The 14,174-nt window shown below is 43.0% G+C and overlaps 1 protein-coding gene across 1 annotated transcript in view; it reads right to left on the bottom strand.

Annotated features, from left to right (window-relative positions):
• Window positions 1-870: 870 nt before the first annotated feature.
• The window catches only part of GABRR1 (gamma-aminobutyric acid type A receptor subunit rho1), a 39,293-nt gene continuing 25,989 nt past the window's right edge, over window positions 871-14,174 (bottom strand). Inside the window, exons 6-10 of the mRNA XM_032275273.1 lie at window positions 11,572-11,654; window positions 8,545-8,685; window positions 4,937-5,089; window positions 3,326-3,522; window positions 871-2,425 (exon numbers count right to left, since the gene is read on the bottom strand). Coding sequence (XP_032131164.1) covers window positions 2,132-2,425; window positions 3,326-3,522; window positions 4,937-5,089; window positions 8,545-8,685; window positions 11,572-11,654 — 868 coding nt within the window. The 3' untranslated portion in view covers window positions 871-2,131. The remainder of the gene's footprint in view (window positions 2,426-3,325; window positions 3,523-4,936; window positions 5,090-8,544; window positions 8,686-11,571; window positions 11,655-14,174) is intronic.

Here is a 14,174-nt window from a genome sequence, read left to right as displayed (position 1 = left end):
TTTGAGACGGAGTTTCACTCATGTTACCCAGGCTGGAGTGCAATGGCGCGATCTCGGCTCACCGCAACCTCCGCCTCCTGGGTTCAGGCAATTCTCCTGCCTCAGCCTCCTGAGTAGCTGGGATTACAGGCACGCACCACCATGCCCAGCTAATTTTTTGTATTTTTAGTAGAGATGGGGTTTCACCATGTTGACCAGGATGGTCTCGATCTCTTGACCTCGTGATCCACCCGCCTCGGCCTCCCAAAGTGCTGGGATTACAGGCTTGAGCCATCGCGCCCGGCCTTAAAATAACATTTTTAAATATCGAGAGTTAACATTTAGGAGTCAGGCATGGTGGCTCACGCCTGTAATCCAAGCACTTTGGAGGCCAAGGTGGGCGGATCACCTGAGGTCAGGAGTTCAAGATCAGCCTGACCAACATGGTGAAACCCTGCCTTTATAAAAAAATAAAAAAAAAATTAGCTGAGTATGGTGAAGCATGCCTATAGTTCCAGCTACGCAGGAGGCTGAGGTGGGAGGATCACTTGAGTCTGGGAAGTAGAGGTTGCAGTGAGCTGAGAAGGCACCACTGCACTCCAGCCTGGGTGACAGAGTGAGACCCTGTCTCAAAAAACTAAAGTGAGAATGAAAAATTTAAATAGTTAACATTTAACTATTTCATCTATATCCCTTTAAGTTTATTCAAGTTTGCCAAAAAGCTTTCTTTTGGTGAGCTTTTATTGGAGATAATGGGAGATTACATTGTAATTAGGGTTTATGCAAATAGGTTTTTTCAAATTAGAATATAGTCCTGCATGTGTAGAAATATCATAATGTTCAGTATTGGTGATGAGTCAAATTAACTTTGAAAGGAAGATGACATTATTATGTATATAATTCACTTTATTAAAGTGAATTTCAAATAAAACAAATGCTGTTTGGTTAAGTTTGGTGGGGGTTGATCTTTATGGTAGATATATAATGTAAAAAACTGTTTTTAAATGATACATCAAATTAGAACTCTCTCCTTTACCCCATTCCCTGATTTCAGTTGCCATTGGGCCATCCTTCTGCGTGGTATCTGGGCTGTGTGGTCTAGGCGATGGCATTTTTCTGGTTCATAGAAAATGCTGGTATTTCAAATATAAATGCAGATGTCCAGTCATGTCTTCCCATTTATTTTGCTTTCTGATGTTCTTTTTCTCTTAAGAAACCATGTAATTATTTCTCTATGTAATTATTCTAATGAGTTACAAGTAGTCCCAAATTATGTATTTCCTTGAAATGTTTATGCAGAAGAAATCATTCTCTACCCAAGTTCCTCAGGGAAGATACCACATCACTGAGAAAGAACTTCTCTTTGAACAAGAACATGCTCCAAGAAGATACATGAAGTGGTGATTATATAAAACAGGGAACATTTAAACACAAATTTTCTAGCCTAGTTACCTCTATGACACAACAGACAAAATACATGCATGTAGTCTTATCTTCAGAGTTTCCCTACCAGGGAAACTTTCACCAAAATCAGAAGCAATTGCACCAGTCTAAAGAGCGTTTCTTGTAAAGGAGTCAAACTTGTGAACCATAGCATGTAAAGAAAAATAATGTGAATATTATTATTGCCTTTTATTAAAATAAACAAGCGGAGATGCATACAAAATAGGTAATAGGCTATAAACTGAAGCATGAGTTTCAGTCAAAGTGGGGATTTAGGTGCATGTGAGTTTCATGCAAGTGGCCTTTAGGTGCTTCCAAGTCCACCTAGCCTGAAGAATATAATGACACTCGAGGAAAGGAAATCATTCAGTGAATAGCATCTAGGGTCTAACAGGTGGAACTAAATGTGCCCAAACACTGGTAGTGTGTTTTTCCAGGGGATCTGGGTAACAACTAACATCAGTTGCTGCAGTGTCGTATGCCTGCAGCAGCTAATATAATGCTGCGTATTCAATAGATGGTTAATAAGTGCAAATTAAACCAGTAAGTGTCTTGTCAATGTAGCTTTGGAAAGCTGCAGAAGGGATAGTGAAAACATGGGTGGGACTTGGGATTTTTTTTAAAACCATATCCTTACATTCTTTCTCATTATACAGATATTTCTGTAGTGGAAACCATGGAAATGTGAAATTTATAGAATTACAGGCATCTAGGAGAAAATAGACCAGTATATTAAATTGAATAAAATGTATGCCGCTGGAAAGATTATCCTGGAGTATTTATCAATAGCGTGGGTGTCAATTCTCATGCTCACGTAGCTGCTTCTCTGACTTTTCCTCTGGGGGGAGCTCCTCTCTGAGGCCAAAGTCAGCTGTACCATCATCCTGTCGGGCTTCCCTCCGTTCTCTGGCATGTAGCTGTCCAAGTCGTTCACCTCCCCATCACTGTAGGTGCCATCCAGCATCACGGTGCGGGCCGGAGGTAACCCACTGGTGCAGGGCAGCTGCAGACACAGAAAACACACATTGGGCTGTGAGCTCAGCATCATCTCTCAGAAGCCCTTCAAAAGAAACCACATAGTGGAGGGCGTTGCCTTTTTCTAGTTTCTTGTATTCCTAGTTTGGGATGAGGGTAGGTATCCATTTTTGCCGATCTAAAATCTACGTACGGACTCGGGAAATATCACAATGCCATACCAAAGACCAACAAGAATGCTCATGATTCATAGATCACCCAGTTCTCCACAAGAGGACAAGCTGTTATGAACCCTTGGTAAAAATGTTTACAGATTACATTACTACAAGAGTGCTCGTGAACATGTGTGTTTGTCATGGGATGGGAATTGGCATTGTGGGGATAGTTTACTACCACACGGTTAGAGTTTGCTGGGGTAGATGACCATTGAGCTGTACACTGGAGGAGGAAATGAGAGTCAGGTGGGAGGGAAGATTACCTGGGACGTGGTGGAGGATGCATGAGGCTACATATGCGGGAAGATTTCCTAGAATGAGAAGTGTTCTTCCCCGCACAGTTCTTTTATTACACCTTTATGTTCAAAAATAATTTGTTCCACCATGTTAAACTGTCATTTATTTTTCTCCTGGGAGTTTCTCACTAAATTATGAATATCACCAAGATGTTCCCTAAGATGTAACTAAGACCTGGCCCAAGTATGTGGTCGGTGCAAAATAAATGTTTCAATGAATAAAAGATGTCACCCAAAGTCAATTTCCCAATGACTTGAAATACACCAATTTATTTGCTCTTCCCAACAACCCTGTGAAGCAGTCAGAGGAGGGGGTATCATGACCCCGTTTTACAGAGAAGGTCTGCCCTGTCCGAGGTTCCAGAGATAGATCAGGCTCCATCCTGACCAGACACTAGAAGCACATGGCAAAGTCACCTTCTCCCGCAGCTTCTGTTCCTTCCGCTCCTGCACGGTGGTCAGGTAGTTGACGGCTGCATACTCTAGCACGGAGAGGAACACGAACACAAAGCTGACCCAGAGGTAGATGTCCACGGCCTTGATGTAGGAGACGCGCGGCATGGAGGCATTCACGCCCGTGATGATGGTGGACATGGTCAGCACTGTCGTGATACCTGCAAACACATGAGTCAGAAACAAGTGTTTGCTTGTCTTTTGCCAAACATGGGATGGTTTCATGCCCCTGCTCATTTGTCCCCACTATTCCCTCAACCTAGAATATCTCCATGCCCGCTCCGCTGTTTAGCAAACACCTACACATCTTTCAAGATTTAGCTTTTCATGAAGCTCTTCCTGTTTCTCTCCCCAGCATCCCCACCCTTTCAACCCCTCTGCACAGGCTGTGTATTCATCATAGCACCTGTGTCACTATTCTTCTGCAAAGAACCCCAGACATTTTGGCATTAAAACATTTATTTCAATTCAATTTTTATAAAATAAGAGGTCGCATACATGAACGGGTATATGTTTCTTGTAACTACTGCTTCATCAAGGGGAAGAAGCCCATGAGATTAATTTTAATATCATGTCCTGGCTTTTGTTGTGCAGTCCTGTTGTCCTGGGCATGTGTCAACAGCTGTCAGGGCACCCCCAGCAGCCACCACCATGCTGGACCTGGCTGCCCATTCAGCAATGTCCACTTGAGGACTCATGGGTCAATTTCACTAAGGATGACGACGTTAACTTCATTTGTAGGAAACAGATTTTAAAACTAGGGTGTTTGTCTTTTCAGCACAGTAACTGTTCAAGCTATGGAACAACTGTTAGAGGACATGGCATCTGTCCATGGAAATTTGCCCAGGATTTCAAATTAAGCTCAGAACATTTGTTTGGCAAACATCAAATCACAGGGGATTGGGGTCATCTTAAGGGCCAGCTCCAATCCAGTTTCACTAAAATCTGGTGGGTCGCATTCTCCCCTGCAGCCCCTGAACTCTTTGAGTGATGGTGGTGTGTGTAAATGGGTATGACATTTAAGGTGAGAAAAAGAGCTGATGGCAAATAGCCATAAGTGGAATGCTTATCGAGTAGGGATTCTCAGACTTGAGTACATAGAATAATTACTGGGAGAGCTTGTTAAAAATGCAGGTTCCTGGTCCTCACTCAGAGATTCTCATTCTACAGATGCAGATGAGACCCAGGACCCTTCGTTTTTAACAATTTCCCACAGAAATTCTATAAAAAAGATCCCTTGAGCCACCATTTGAGAAACACTGTTGTGGGATATGATTCATTTTGCAGGTGAGCAAAGAAGGCACCTAAAGACCAGGCTCACCCATCCTGAAACATGGCTTCAACTAGACTAAAGGTGGGCTGTTTGGATGGGCACCTGTAGAGTCCTGGAAAGCATTTTGCTACATAGATTCCTAATTATGGGATTTTACCTACAATAAATAACTCTTGAATTTTTCCAAGTCATAACACCAAAAGGGGTATAGAACCAATTGGAAAAGAATGGTTTTATCTGGGAAGAATTATTAATACCTATATTTTCAGATGCTTGGAATATGCACTTGAGATATTTCTTACCTAAGGGGACTCTGGCAGGCACAGCTCTGCGGTCGATCCAGAAGGACACCCAGGACAGCATGACCATCAGGGTGGCCGGGAAATAAGTTTGGAGCAAGAAGAAGAAGATGTGGCGACGCAACGTGAAATTAATGTACAGACGGTTGTACCAGCCTGGGGGACACAGGAATTAAAGGCAGTACACATCATGGCTCCTTCATAAAACACATTTTATTCAGGACACTGTAAGAGCTTTAGACACTCCAATGGAATCTTACCATGCCTATATAAGGTGAAAGTGAGAAAAATCATGGAACAAAGTGTTTACACAGTAATACGCACTGCATGGGTGAATCTATCTCAAGAAACCTTTGGCCCTTATCTTGTTCACAAAGGAAACCCCTTGAAAAGATCATAAGATCATTGAAACTTTTTTTCTTTTTTGAGACAGGGTCTTGCTCTGTCACCAGGCTGGAGTGCAGTGGTGCAGTCTTGGCTCAATGCAGCCTCGAACTCCTGGGTGCAAGCAATCCTCCCACCTCACCCTTCTGAGTAGCTGGTACCACTACACCCAGCTAATTTTAAATTTTTTGGTAGAGATTGGGTCTTGCTATGTTCTCCAGGCTGGCCTCGAATTTCTGGCTTCAAGTGATCCACCCACTCCAGCCTCTCAAGTGCTGAGATTACAGGTATGAACCACCACCACACCTGGCTCATTTAAACTCCTATTTCTCCTATTACCTGGTCTAGGGCCCAGCAACCTCACTGTCACCTGGGAGTTTGTTATAAATGCAGATTCCTGGACCCCACCCCAGACCTACTTAATTGGAACATCCATTTAACAATATTCTCTGCTGGACACAGTGGCTCACACCTATAAGCCCAACACTTTGGGAGGCCAAGACGGGAGGATCGCTTGAGCCCAGGAATTAGAGGTGACAGTAAGCTATGATCGCCCCACTGCACTCCAGCCTGAGCCACAGAGTAAGACCCTGTCTCTATTAGAAAAAAAAAAAAAATGTATGTTTGTGTGTGTGTGTGTGTGTGTGTGTGTATGTGTGTGTGTATATATATATATATATATATATATATATATATATTGCTTGCACCCAGGAGTTCGAGGCTGCATTGTGCCAAGACTGCACCACTGCACTCCAGCCTGGTGACAGAGCAAGACCCTTTCTCAAAAAAAGAAAACAAGTTTACATGATCTTATGATCTTTTCAAGGGGTTCCCTTTGTGAACAAGATAAGGGCCAAAGTTTTCTTGAGTTAGATTCACCCAGGCAGTGTGTTTTACTGTATAATCACTCTGTTCCATAAGAAGCACTGATTTAAACAATCTCTTTGGGTTTCTTCATGGGGAGAAACATGCTTTAAGTTAAAAAAGAAAGTTAAACACAACATTCCATTTAGGAGCAGAGTGAACAATCACAGGTCCAGCTACATTGTAGCTCTTCTTTTGTGTTCCTTACAAGGAAAGCATACCTGGAGGAGTTAGAGAAAGTGAGGATGAAGGAAAGAAAAGGAAAAGGCCTTATATGCAGGAGATACCTAGGACTGAAAACAAGATGGATGGGGACTTGGCAATATGAACTTGGAAACTTGGCATGCTGGGTCATTATAATGCATGGGACATGTCTCTGGTTACCAGCAAGCTACTGCAGAGGGACTGTCAGAATGCTGAGGGTCAAAAGAGCAGGGGTCCTCCTGCTCTTTTGGTGATGGATAAGAAGATAAGATGTGCTGGACTGCAGTGCTATGTTGGTGCTCTCTCTTACAGATTAGAAAGACCATGGGGGGTACTTAAAAAGATTGCGCCCTCTGTGCGTCCATTGTACAAGATTTTAGCCACAGCAACTGCATGAAGATTTGAACAAAATCATCCTGAAAGATGCCTGGTGAAAAGAAGGCAAGAAGCACAATTCACAACTGCAAAGATATGGAATCAATCTGAGTGCCCATCCACAGATGAGCAGATAAAGACAATATAGTATGTACACATCATGGAATACCACTCGCCCATAAGAAAGGATGAAGTAATGTCTTTTGCAGTAACTTGTATGGAACTGGAGGCCATTATTCTAGGTGAAATAGGAAGTGAAAAGCAAATTCAACATGTTCTCACTTATAAGTGGGAGCTAAGCTGTGGGAACACAAAGGCATACATAGTGGTATAGTGCACACTGGAGACTCAGAAGTGGGGAGGGCAGGAGGAGGGCGAGGGATGAAAAACTACCCTTTGGGTATAATGTACACCACTCAGTGACAGATGTACTAAAATCTTAGACTTCACCACTATACAATTCATCCATGTAATCAAAACCCACTTGTATCAATAAAACTACTGAATTTTTTTTTTTTTTGAGATGGAGTTTCACTCTTGTTGCCCAGGCTGGAGTGCAGTAGTGCAATTTTGGCTTATCACAACATCCACCTCCCGGGTTCAGGCGATCCTCCTGCCTCAGCCTCCCGAGTAGCTGGGGATTGCAGGCATATGCCACCACACCCAGCTAATTTTGTATTTTTAGTAGAGACGGAGTTTCTCCATGTTGGTCAGGCTGGTCTCGAACCCCTGACCTCAGGTGACCCACCAACCTCGGCCTCCCAAAGTGCTGGGATTACAGGCATGAGCCATCTTGCCTGGCCTGAAATTTTTTTTTTAAAAAAGAGGCAAGAATGGAGCAAGTTAACCTCAAGCTCCCAGGAGAGAGGTCACGGACCATGACCTCAGGCAACAGGAGGGTGTGAGCCTGACCTGACCCTTGGTTCAAAAAAGGAACAACTGGGTCCACAGGGAACTGACCAGTTGTTCCTGCACTGAGACTTAGAAGAGAGTCACCAGGAGGTGCTATGCGAGCAGCATAGCAAGAGCAGGCTGGTCAAGAGTGAAGCAACCCCAAAGGGCTGGCTGGAGCAGGGAGAATGTAAATGGAGAACAACAGACCCGAATTATATTTGTTTCTCGCTGTCAAGGAGGGGGCTCGGATCAGCATATCATGGCTGAAATGCCAGTTACTAAGCTGGCAATGCGATTGTCTCAAATAAACCTACTCACGCAGCTTATGTTTTAAGTCCTTACTGATTTTTTTAGGTTATTACTCTGATGCATTGGTAGTATAAAAAAAAATCACTTCCATCTACTGCTTGCTACCCACTAGATAGATTTCACTTAGGATGTCTGTCTTTAGTTTCTTTTCTTTCTTTCTTTCTTTTTTTTTTTGAAACAGGGTCTCACTCTGTCGCCCAGGCTGGAGTGCAGTGGCGTGATCTCGGCTCACTGTAACCTCTTACTCTAGGGCTCAAGGATCTTACACCTCAGCCTTCCAGGTAGCTGGGACTACAGCGGTGAGCCACCACACTTGGCTAATTTTTGTATTTTTAGTAGAGACTGAGTCTCACCATCTTGGCCAGGCTGGTCTTGAACTCCTGAGCTCAAGCTATCCACCCACCTTGGCCTCCCAAAGTCCTGCGATAATAGGCATAAGCCACTGCACCCAGCCTCTGTCTTTAGTTTCAAATATAAGTGACACTGCTCACTTGACAACCAATTCAAACCTTTCCTATAATAGAGGGTGAACCTCGGAGGCCAAGCTGAATCTGCCCTCTCAGCCCTCACCCCGCAATTACCTGTGCTGCTGTAGAAAGCCAGTTTGGTGGTGGTGTGGAATTCCTGAATGAGGAACTGGGAGAGTGAGATTCGTTCATCTGTCTTTAAGGAGTCGTTGCCTTTTTTCCAGTACAGCATGAGGTCATCTTCTGTATAGGCATCTGAAAGACAGGAGCCAGCATCAGACACAAAGTGGTGGCAAGACAGGATGGTCTGTGGGGCTACGTGGAACATGTGTCCTGACTTCCTGCACTGACTACTGGGATTGTGGTATGATAGTTTAAAAAACAAACCACAGTCTAAACAAAGCAAAGCAATATCCCAAAAGACACATCTAAGTCTCTTTACTCTTCCAAAAGTCATCAGAGCAAAGTTCTCCACCCCAAATGCTCATAACTGCTGCAAAAGTTTCACCCTGCAATTCAGCCTGCCATTTATTAGGTTAAATCAAATGAAATTGCTCTTTTTGTAGGTCAGAAATGGTTAAATATTGGCAACATTTCATATGACTCAGCCTTATAAACTAGGAGTAATTTAGCCTTTTCCTTTCTTCTTTCAAAGTGCAGCGACTCATCAATTAATGGCAAACACCTATAAACCCTATCAGGTAATAAAGGCTGCATTTTAGCAAGAAAAGATCCATAAAGAGACAGGAGTGGGACAAGTTCCTTCTCTGTAAGACTCCAGTCACTCCTACTCAGGGTAAAGTTGAAGTGACTCCATGATCATCGCCCTTTCTGGTGCTCCATTTCTCCTCCTCTCACCTGCTTCTGGTGAACTCCCAGTGAACAAACCTACCTACAGCCTGAGCATAACTGAGGAAAAGCTTCATGGCACTGCCAGTCCAGTCTGCTTATATATAAACAGTTCCTTCCAGGAACTATTTTATTCCTGTTTTCTAACTCTTGACCTGTGTGATGGTCAGTTTCATGTGTCAACTTGGCTTGGCTATGGTACCCAATTATGCAATCAAACACTAATCTGTAAAAGTGTTTTGTAGATGTGACTAATGTCTAAAACCAGTGGACTTTAAAGGGGATTTTCCTGGATAATCTGGGTGGGCCTGATTCCATCAAGTGAAAGGTTTGAGGATAGTATGCTAAATGAAATCAGCCATTGCAAAAGACAAGTGCTGTATGATTTCACTTTTAAGAGGTACTTAGCGCAGTCAAAATTATAGAGACAGAAAGTAGAATGGTGGTTACCAGAGGCTGGGGGGAGGGGAGGTGAGGATGAGGGGTTATTGTTAAACGGGTACAGAGTTTCAGTTTGGGAAGGTGAAAAGAGTTCCAGAGACAGATGTTGGTACCACCATCATAATGGTTGTATTTATGTGGTAATGTAGTACATAAATACTACATGAAAATTTTAAAATGCTGTGCATCCAAACATTATCAACAGAGTAACATGCAACCCACAATGGGAGAATATACATTGGCAAATGATATATCCAATCAAGTTTCAAAATCCTTGTTTTTAAGGCTGAACACTCTTCCACTGTATGTATTACCACATTCTGGGTATCCATTCATTCATTGATGGACACTTGGGTTGTTTCATGTTTTAGCAATTGTGAATAAAACTGCTATAAATATGAGTATACAAGTACCTTTTCAAGACTTTGCTTTCAATTCTTTTGGTTATATATCCAGAAATGGATTTGCTGGATCATATGTTCTTGTTTTAATTTTTTTTTTTTTTTAAGAGATGGGGGTCTTGCTTTCTTACCCAGGCTGGAGTGCAGTGGTACAATCATGGCTCACTGCAGCCTCAGGCTCTTGGGCTTAAGTGATCCACCTGCCTCAGCCTCCAGAGAAGCTGGGACCACAGGTGCCAGCCACCACGCCTGACACATATTTGTATTTTTTGTAGAGACAGGGTCTTGCTATGTTGCCCAAGCTGGTCTTCAGCTTCTGGGCTTAAGTGATCCTGTTACCTCGGCCACCCACAGTGCTAGGATTACAGGTGTGAGCAACAGTGCCCAGTCATTGCTTTAATTTTTGAGGAGCTGCTCTCCGCAGTGGCTGCACCATTTTACATTCCTGTCCACGAAGTGTAAGGGTTCTAATTTATTCACAACCTCCCAGCATTGTTTTCTGTTTTGCTGACAGTATTCATCCAGTAAGTGTAACTCACTGCAGTTTTGGTTTGCAGTTTCCTAACAATTAGTGATGATGAACATATTTTCATGTGCTTCTTGGCCATTTGTGTATCTTCTTTGGAGAAATGTCTATTCAAGTCTTTTGTCCATTTTTTAAGCAAGTTATCTGTTTTGCTGTTGTTGCTGTTGTTGAGTTTTAGTTGTTCTCTTTATATTCTGGATATCAATCCCTTATCAGATAGATGATTTGCCAAAATATTCTCCCATTTGTGGGTTGCCCTTTTACTGTTTTGATAATGTCGATACACAAAATTAACAATTTTCACGCACTCTAATTTGCGTGTTTTTTCTTTTGTTGCCTGCACCAATGGTGTCTTAGGGCCTGGTTTTTAGCTTTTCCAGGACATCTGTGCAACCTTCCTGAAATCCCTTGTTATGCCTGAGAGTCTCAGCCACCACGGGAACTCACAGTGGCAATTCCCTAGGGGGCAACTATTGTCAAGCTTGTTTTGGCCAGGAAATCTTTCTTCAGCAGAAATCACATTTAGAAGAGCAATAAAACATGTAAAAAATGAGCTTTCTAGATGAATTTGCACGTGTGTCTCTCTGTGTGTGTGTGTGTGTGTGTGCTGGCGAAGGGCTTGGAAAGAGACCCATATTCACTTAGCCCTCTGCTTCCCCTCCTCAAGCAGTTATCCTGATTCGATAGAACAAAGTTTGAAGCCATTGCCACAGGGCATTAAAAAGATCAGTTATGGCAATGGAAGGTTTTAGTCCCAAATTTGTTCCTGTTACTTAAAATTACCCTAGACCTAGCTTCAATGTAAAAAATTACTTTAAAAGTATTGTCGTGAATAAGGAATACACACTGTTCCCGCAGTTGAGAGTTAGAGGTGTTCAGAATTATCAGAGGTTGTTTGCTGACCCTGGGCACAAGTCTACTCACAGCTTTCAATTTCAAGAGAGCACGTTTGTGTGTCCAAGGGAAATCGGCTAAAGTCCATGTTGCACATTGCAGTTACCGTAACCCTAGGGCCACAAAGACAAAATTGATTTATTCAGAGCCTGCAAAAGACAAGTGCAAAATCACAAAACAGGCGGAAACGGCCTCTGCTTCCTTCCAATATGATAACTGCCTCCTTCTCATACTTCAAAAGCGATGTGTCAGGATTTAGACACGTGGCTTATGAGTGACATCCTCACTGGAGTACTCTTAGGCATTTATGTTTAACCCAAGGGTCAGTGTGAGGCAAATAGAACGTCTCTGCTAACTCCTATCACATTCAATCATTCTAAAGAAGCAATGGTCTCAATCAATATAACAATGCGAAATAAAAACATTATATGGGTTTTTCTTTTTTCTTTTTTTTGAGACAGAGTCTCACACTGTTGCCCAGGCTGGAGTGCAGTGGCACAATCTCGGCTCACTGCAATCTCCGCCTCCTGGGTTCAAGCAATTCTCCTGCCTCAGCCTCCCAAGTAGCTGGGACTACAGGCTTGCACCACCATGCCCAGCTAAGTTTTTTGTATTTTTAGTAGAGACGGGGTTTCACCGTGTTGGCCAGGATGGTCTCCATCTTCTGACCTCGTGCTCCGCTCGCCTTGGCCTCCCAAAGTGCTGGGATTACAGGTGTGACCCCCCAATACCAGCCAATACAGTTTCTTAAAAGAAGCCCTGGGAGCATATATTGTTCTCCTGTTTCAGATAAATTCCAGTTCTTTTATTTATTTTAATTATATTTAATATTGTATACAATACTGTGCACACTCATGCCAGTTGCCGAGCTTGGCACTTTCTTTTTAACAATGTTGATATTTTTCAATTGATAATTGTATCTACTAGTGGACATATATGTTGTTAATGGATAATTCCTTGGAGATCAAAGTAATGGAAAAACACTGAAAGTCTTATTGTGTTAACAGGCAAGCACTTGCTGGTATTGAGTGATTTTATTTCAGAGTTTACACAGGAAAAGAGGCTTCTGTATTAAAAGCGAAACACATACAGATCATTCTTCGTAGGTGAAAGGCCTCTTATCCAGTGGGGAATTTCACAGCAGGACATGATTAACACTTGTTCGCTGGTGCTGAATGTACTACTTTTCCTTCGACCATGCAATATTTGCTATGTAAAAGCTGTGGAAATTATATGGATAATTCATGGTCAAAAAGAAAAAAAAGTCACTTTTAATTTAAATGGAAATTTCAAGGAAAAGAGCACTCTTGAAATGGAGTTATTCAAATATTTGCCTCACTTTTTCCACTGCTTTGAGGATGGGATGGTTGTATTCTATGTATGAGGCATTTTTGATGGCCAGTAGCTGGGTGGTCTTATGTCCCCTGGAAATCCGGATAAACAGGGCATGTTAGAGTATGCGGGTCAGGGGGGGGGGTCAGGCTGGCAGCTGACTCGATGCCCAATGGGGGGTATCCACTTCTATGGGTACATCATTGCATAACGATGCCCGCTGTCATCAACATGAAATAAGCTAAGAACTAACTTTGGAGACGCTGGAGCTAACTTTAGGGACATGGAATGCCCAATGCAGGAAATGTTTTGCTATGAACCAGGTGACTGAATACTCCTTCTCTTTCTGTTAGTTGGTACAGGAACAGATGTTTTCAGAATTACAGACATCATCAGAATGGGTCTTCTCACTCTGACTCGCTTCTCTCCGTATAACCTCTACATAAAACAACCATTTGTGATGTAATCAAAGCCCATGTTTATTCTTGTTTCCACAAGTTCCTTTAAATTGATTCATTGGAGAGGCTTTTCCCTGCCCTGGATGGAAACTTGGCAGGTCCCGTGACTCTTCTGCTCACTCTCATGTAATAGTCAAAACCCTCTTAAGTCACAAACCACACCTTAATTCAGAAATTAAAAGTTTCAGTCTGAGGTATTCATCAGCTTCAAAGTTCATTCAAATGAAGACTTCTGCTGTCCCTCCTCAACCAAGATAAAAAGTTGGCATTTGGGTGGTCAGTTTCTGCCCATCTCCGATCTCCTCCCACACAGGTGGAAATGTGAGGAGACAGGGAGGTGGGCATAGGACAGTTCTGTGGCTGGACAGCTTCCTGCTCTCTGGGCCTGCTACCTGGTGGAAGCTGATACTTTTTTTTTTTTTTTGAGATGGACTTTGGCTCTTGTTGCCCAGGGTGGAGTGTGGTGGCGTGATCTCAGCTCACTGCAACCTCCACCTCCTGGGTTCAGCGATTCTCCTGCCTTAGTCTTCCAAGTAGCTGGGATTACAGGCATGCACCACCATGCCCGGCTAATTTTGTATTTTTTTTAGTGGACATGTGGTTTCTCCATATGTTGGTCAGGCTGGTCTCGAACTCCTGACCTCAAGTGATCTGCCTGCCTCGGCCTACCAAAGTGCTGGGATTACAGGCTGGAGCCACCATGCCCGGCCCGGAAACTGATATTTTCTTTCCTGGCTTCCTCACTCCCATGACTGAGCACCCCCACACTGCAGGTTTCCATTCTCCAGCTCTTGGTTCACCCACCATCCACTCCCCATACACTCACAGATCAATACAGACTGA

Source organism: Sapajus apella, unplaced genomic scaffold (genome assembly GCF_009761245.1).
Source record: "Sapajus apella isolate SASKATOON/1434 unplaced genomic scaffold, GSC_monkey_1.0 scaffold6, whole genome shotgun sequence".
In the NCBI taxonomy this organism is placed as follows: domain Eukaryota; kingdom Metazoa; phylum Chordata; class Mammalia; order Primates; family Cebidae; genus Sapajus; species Sapajus apella.
Note: the sequence above shows the minus strand (reverse complement) of the source record. Positions and strands in the feature narration are given on the sequence as shown.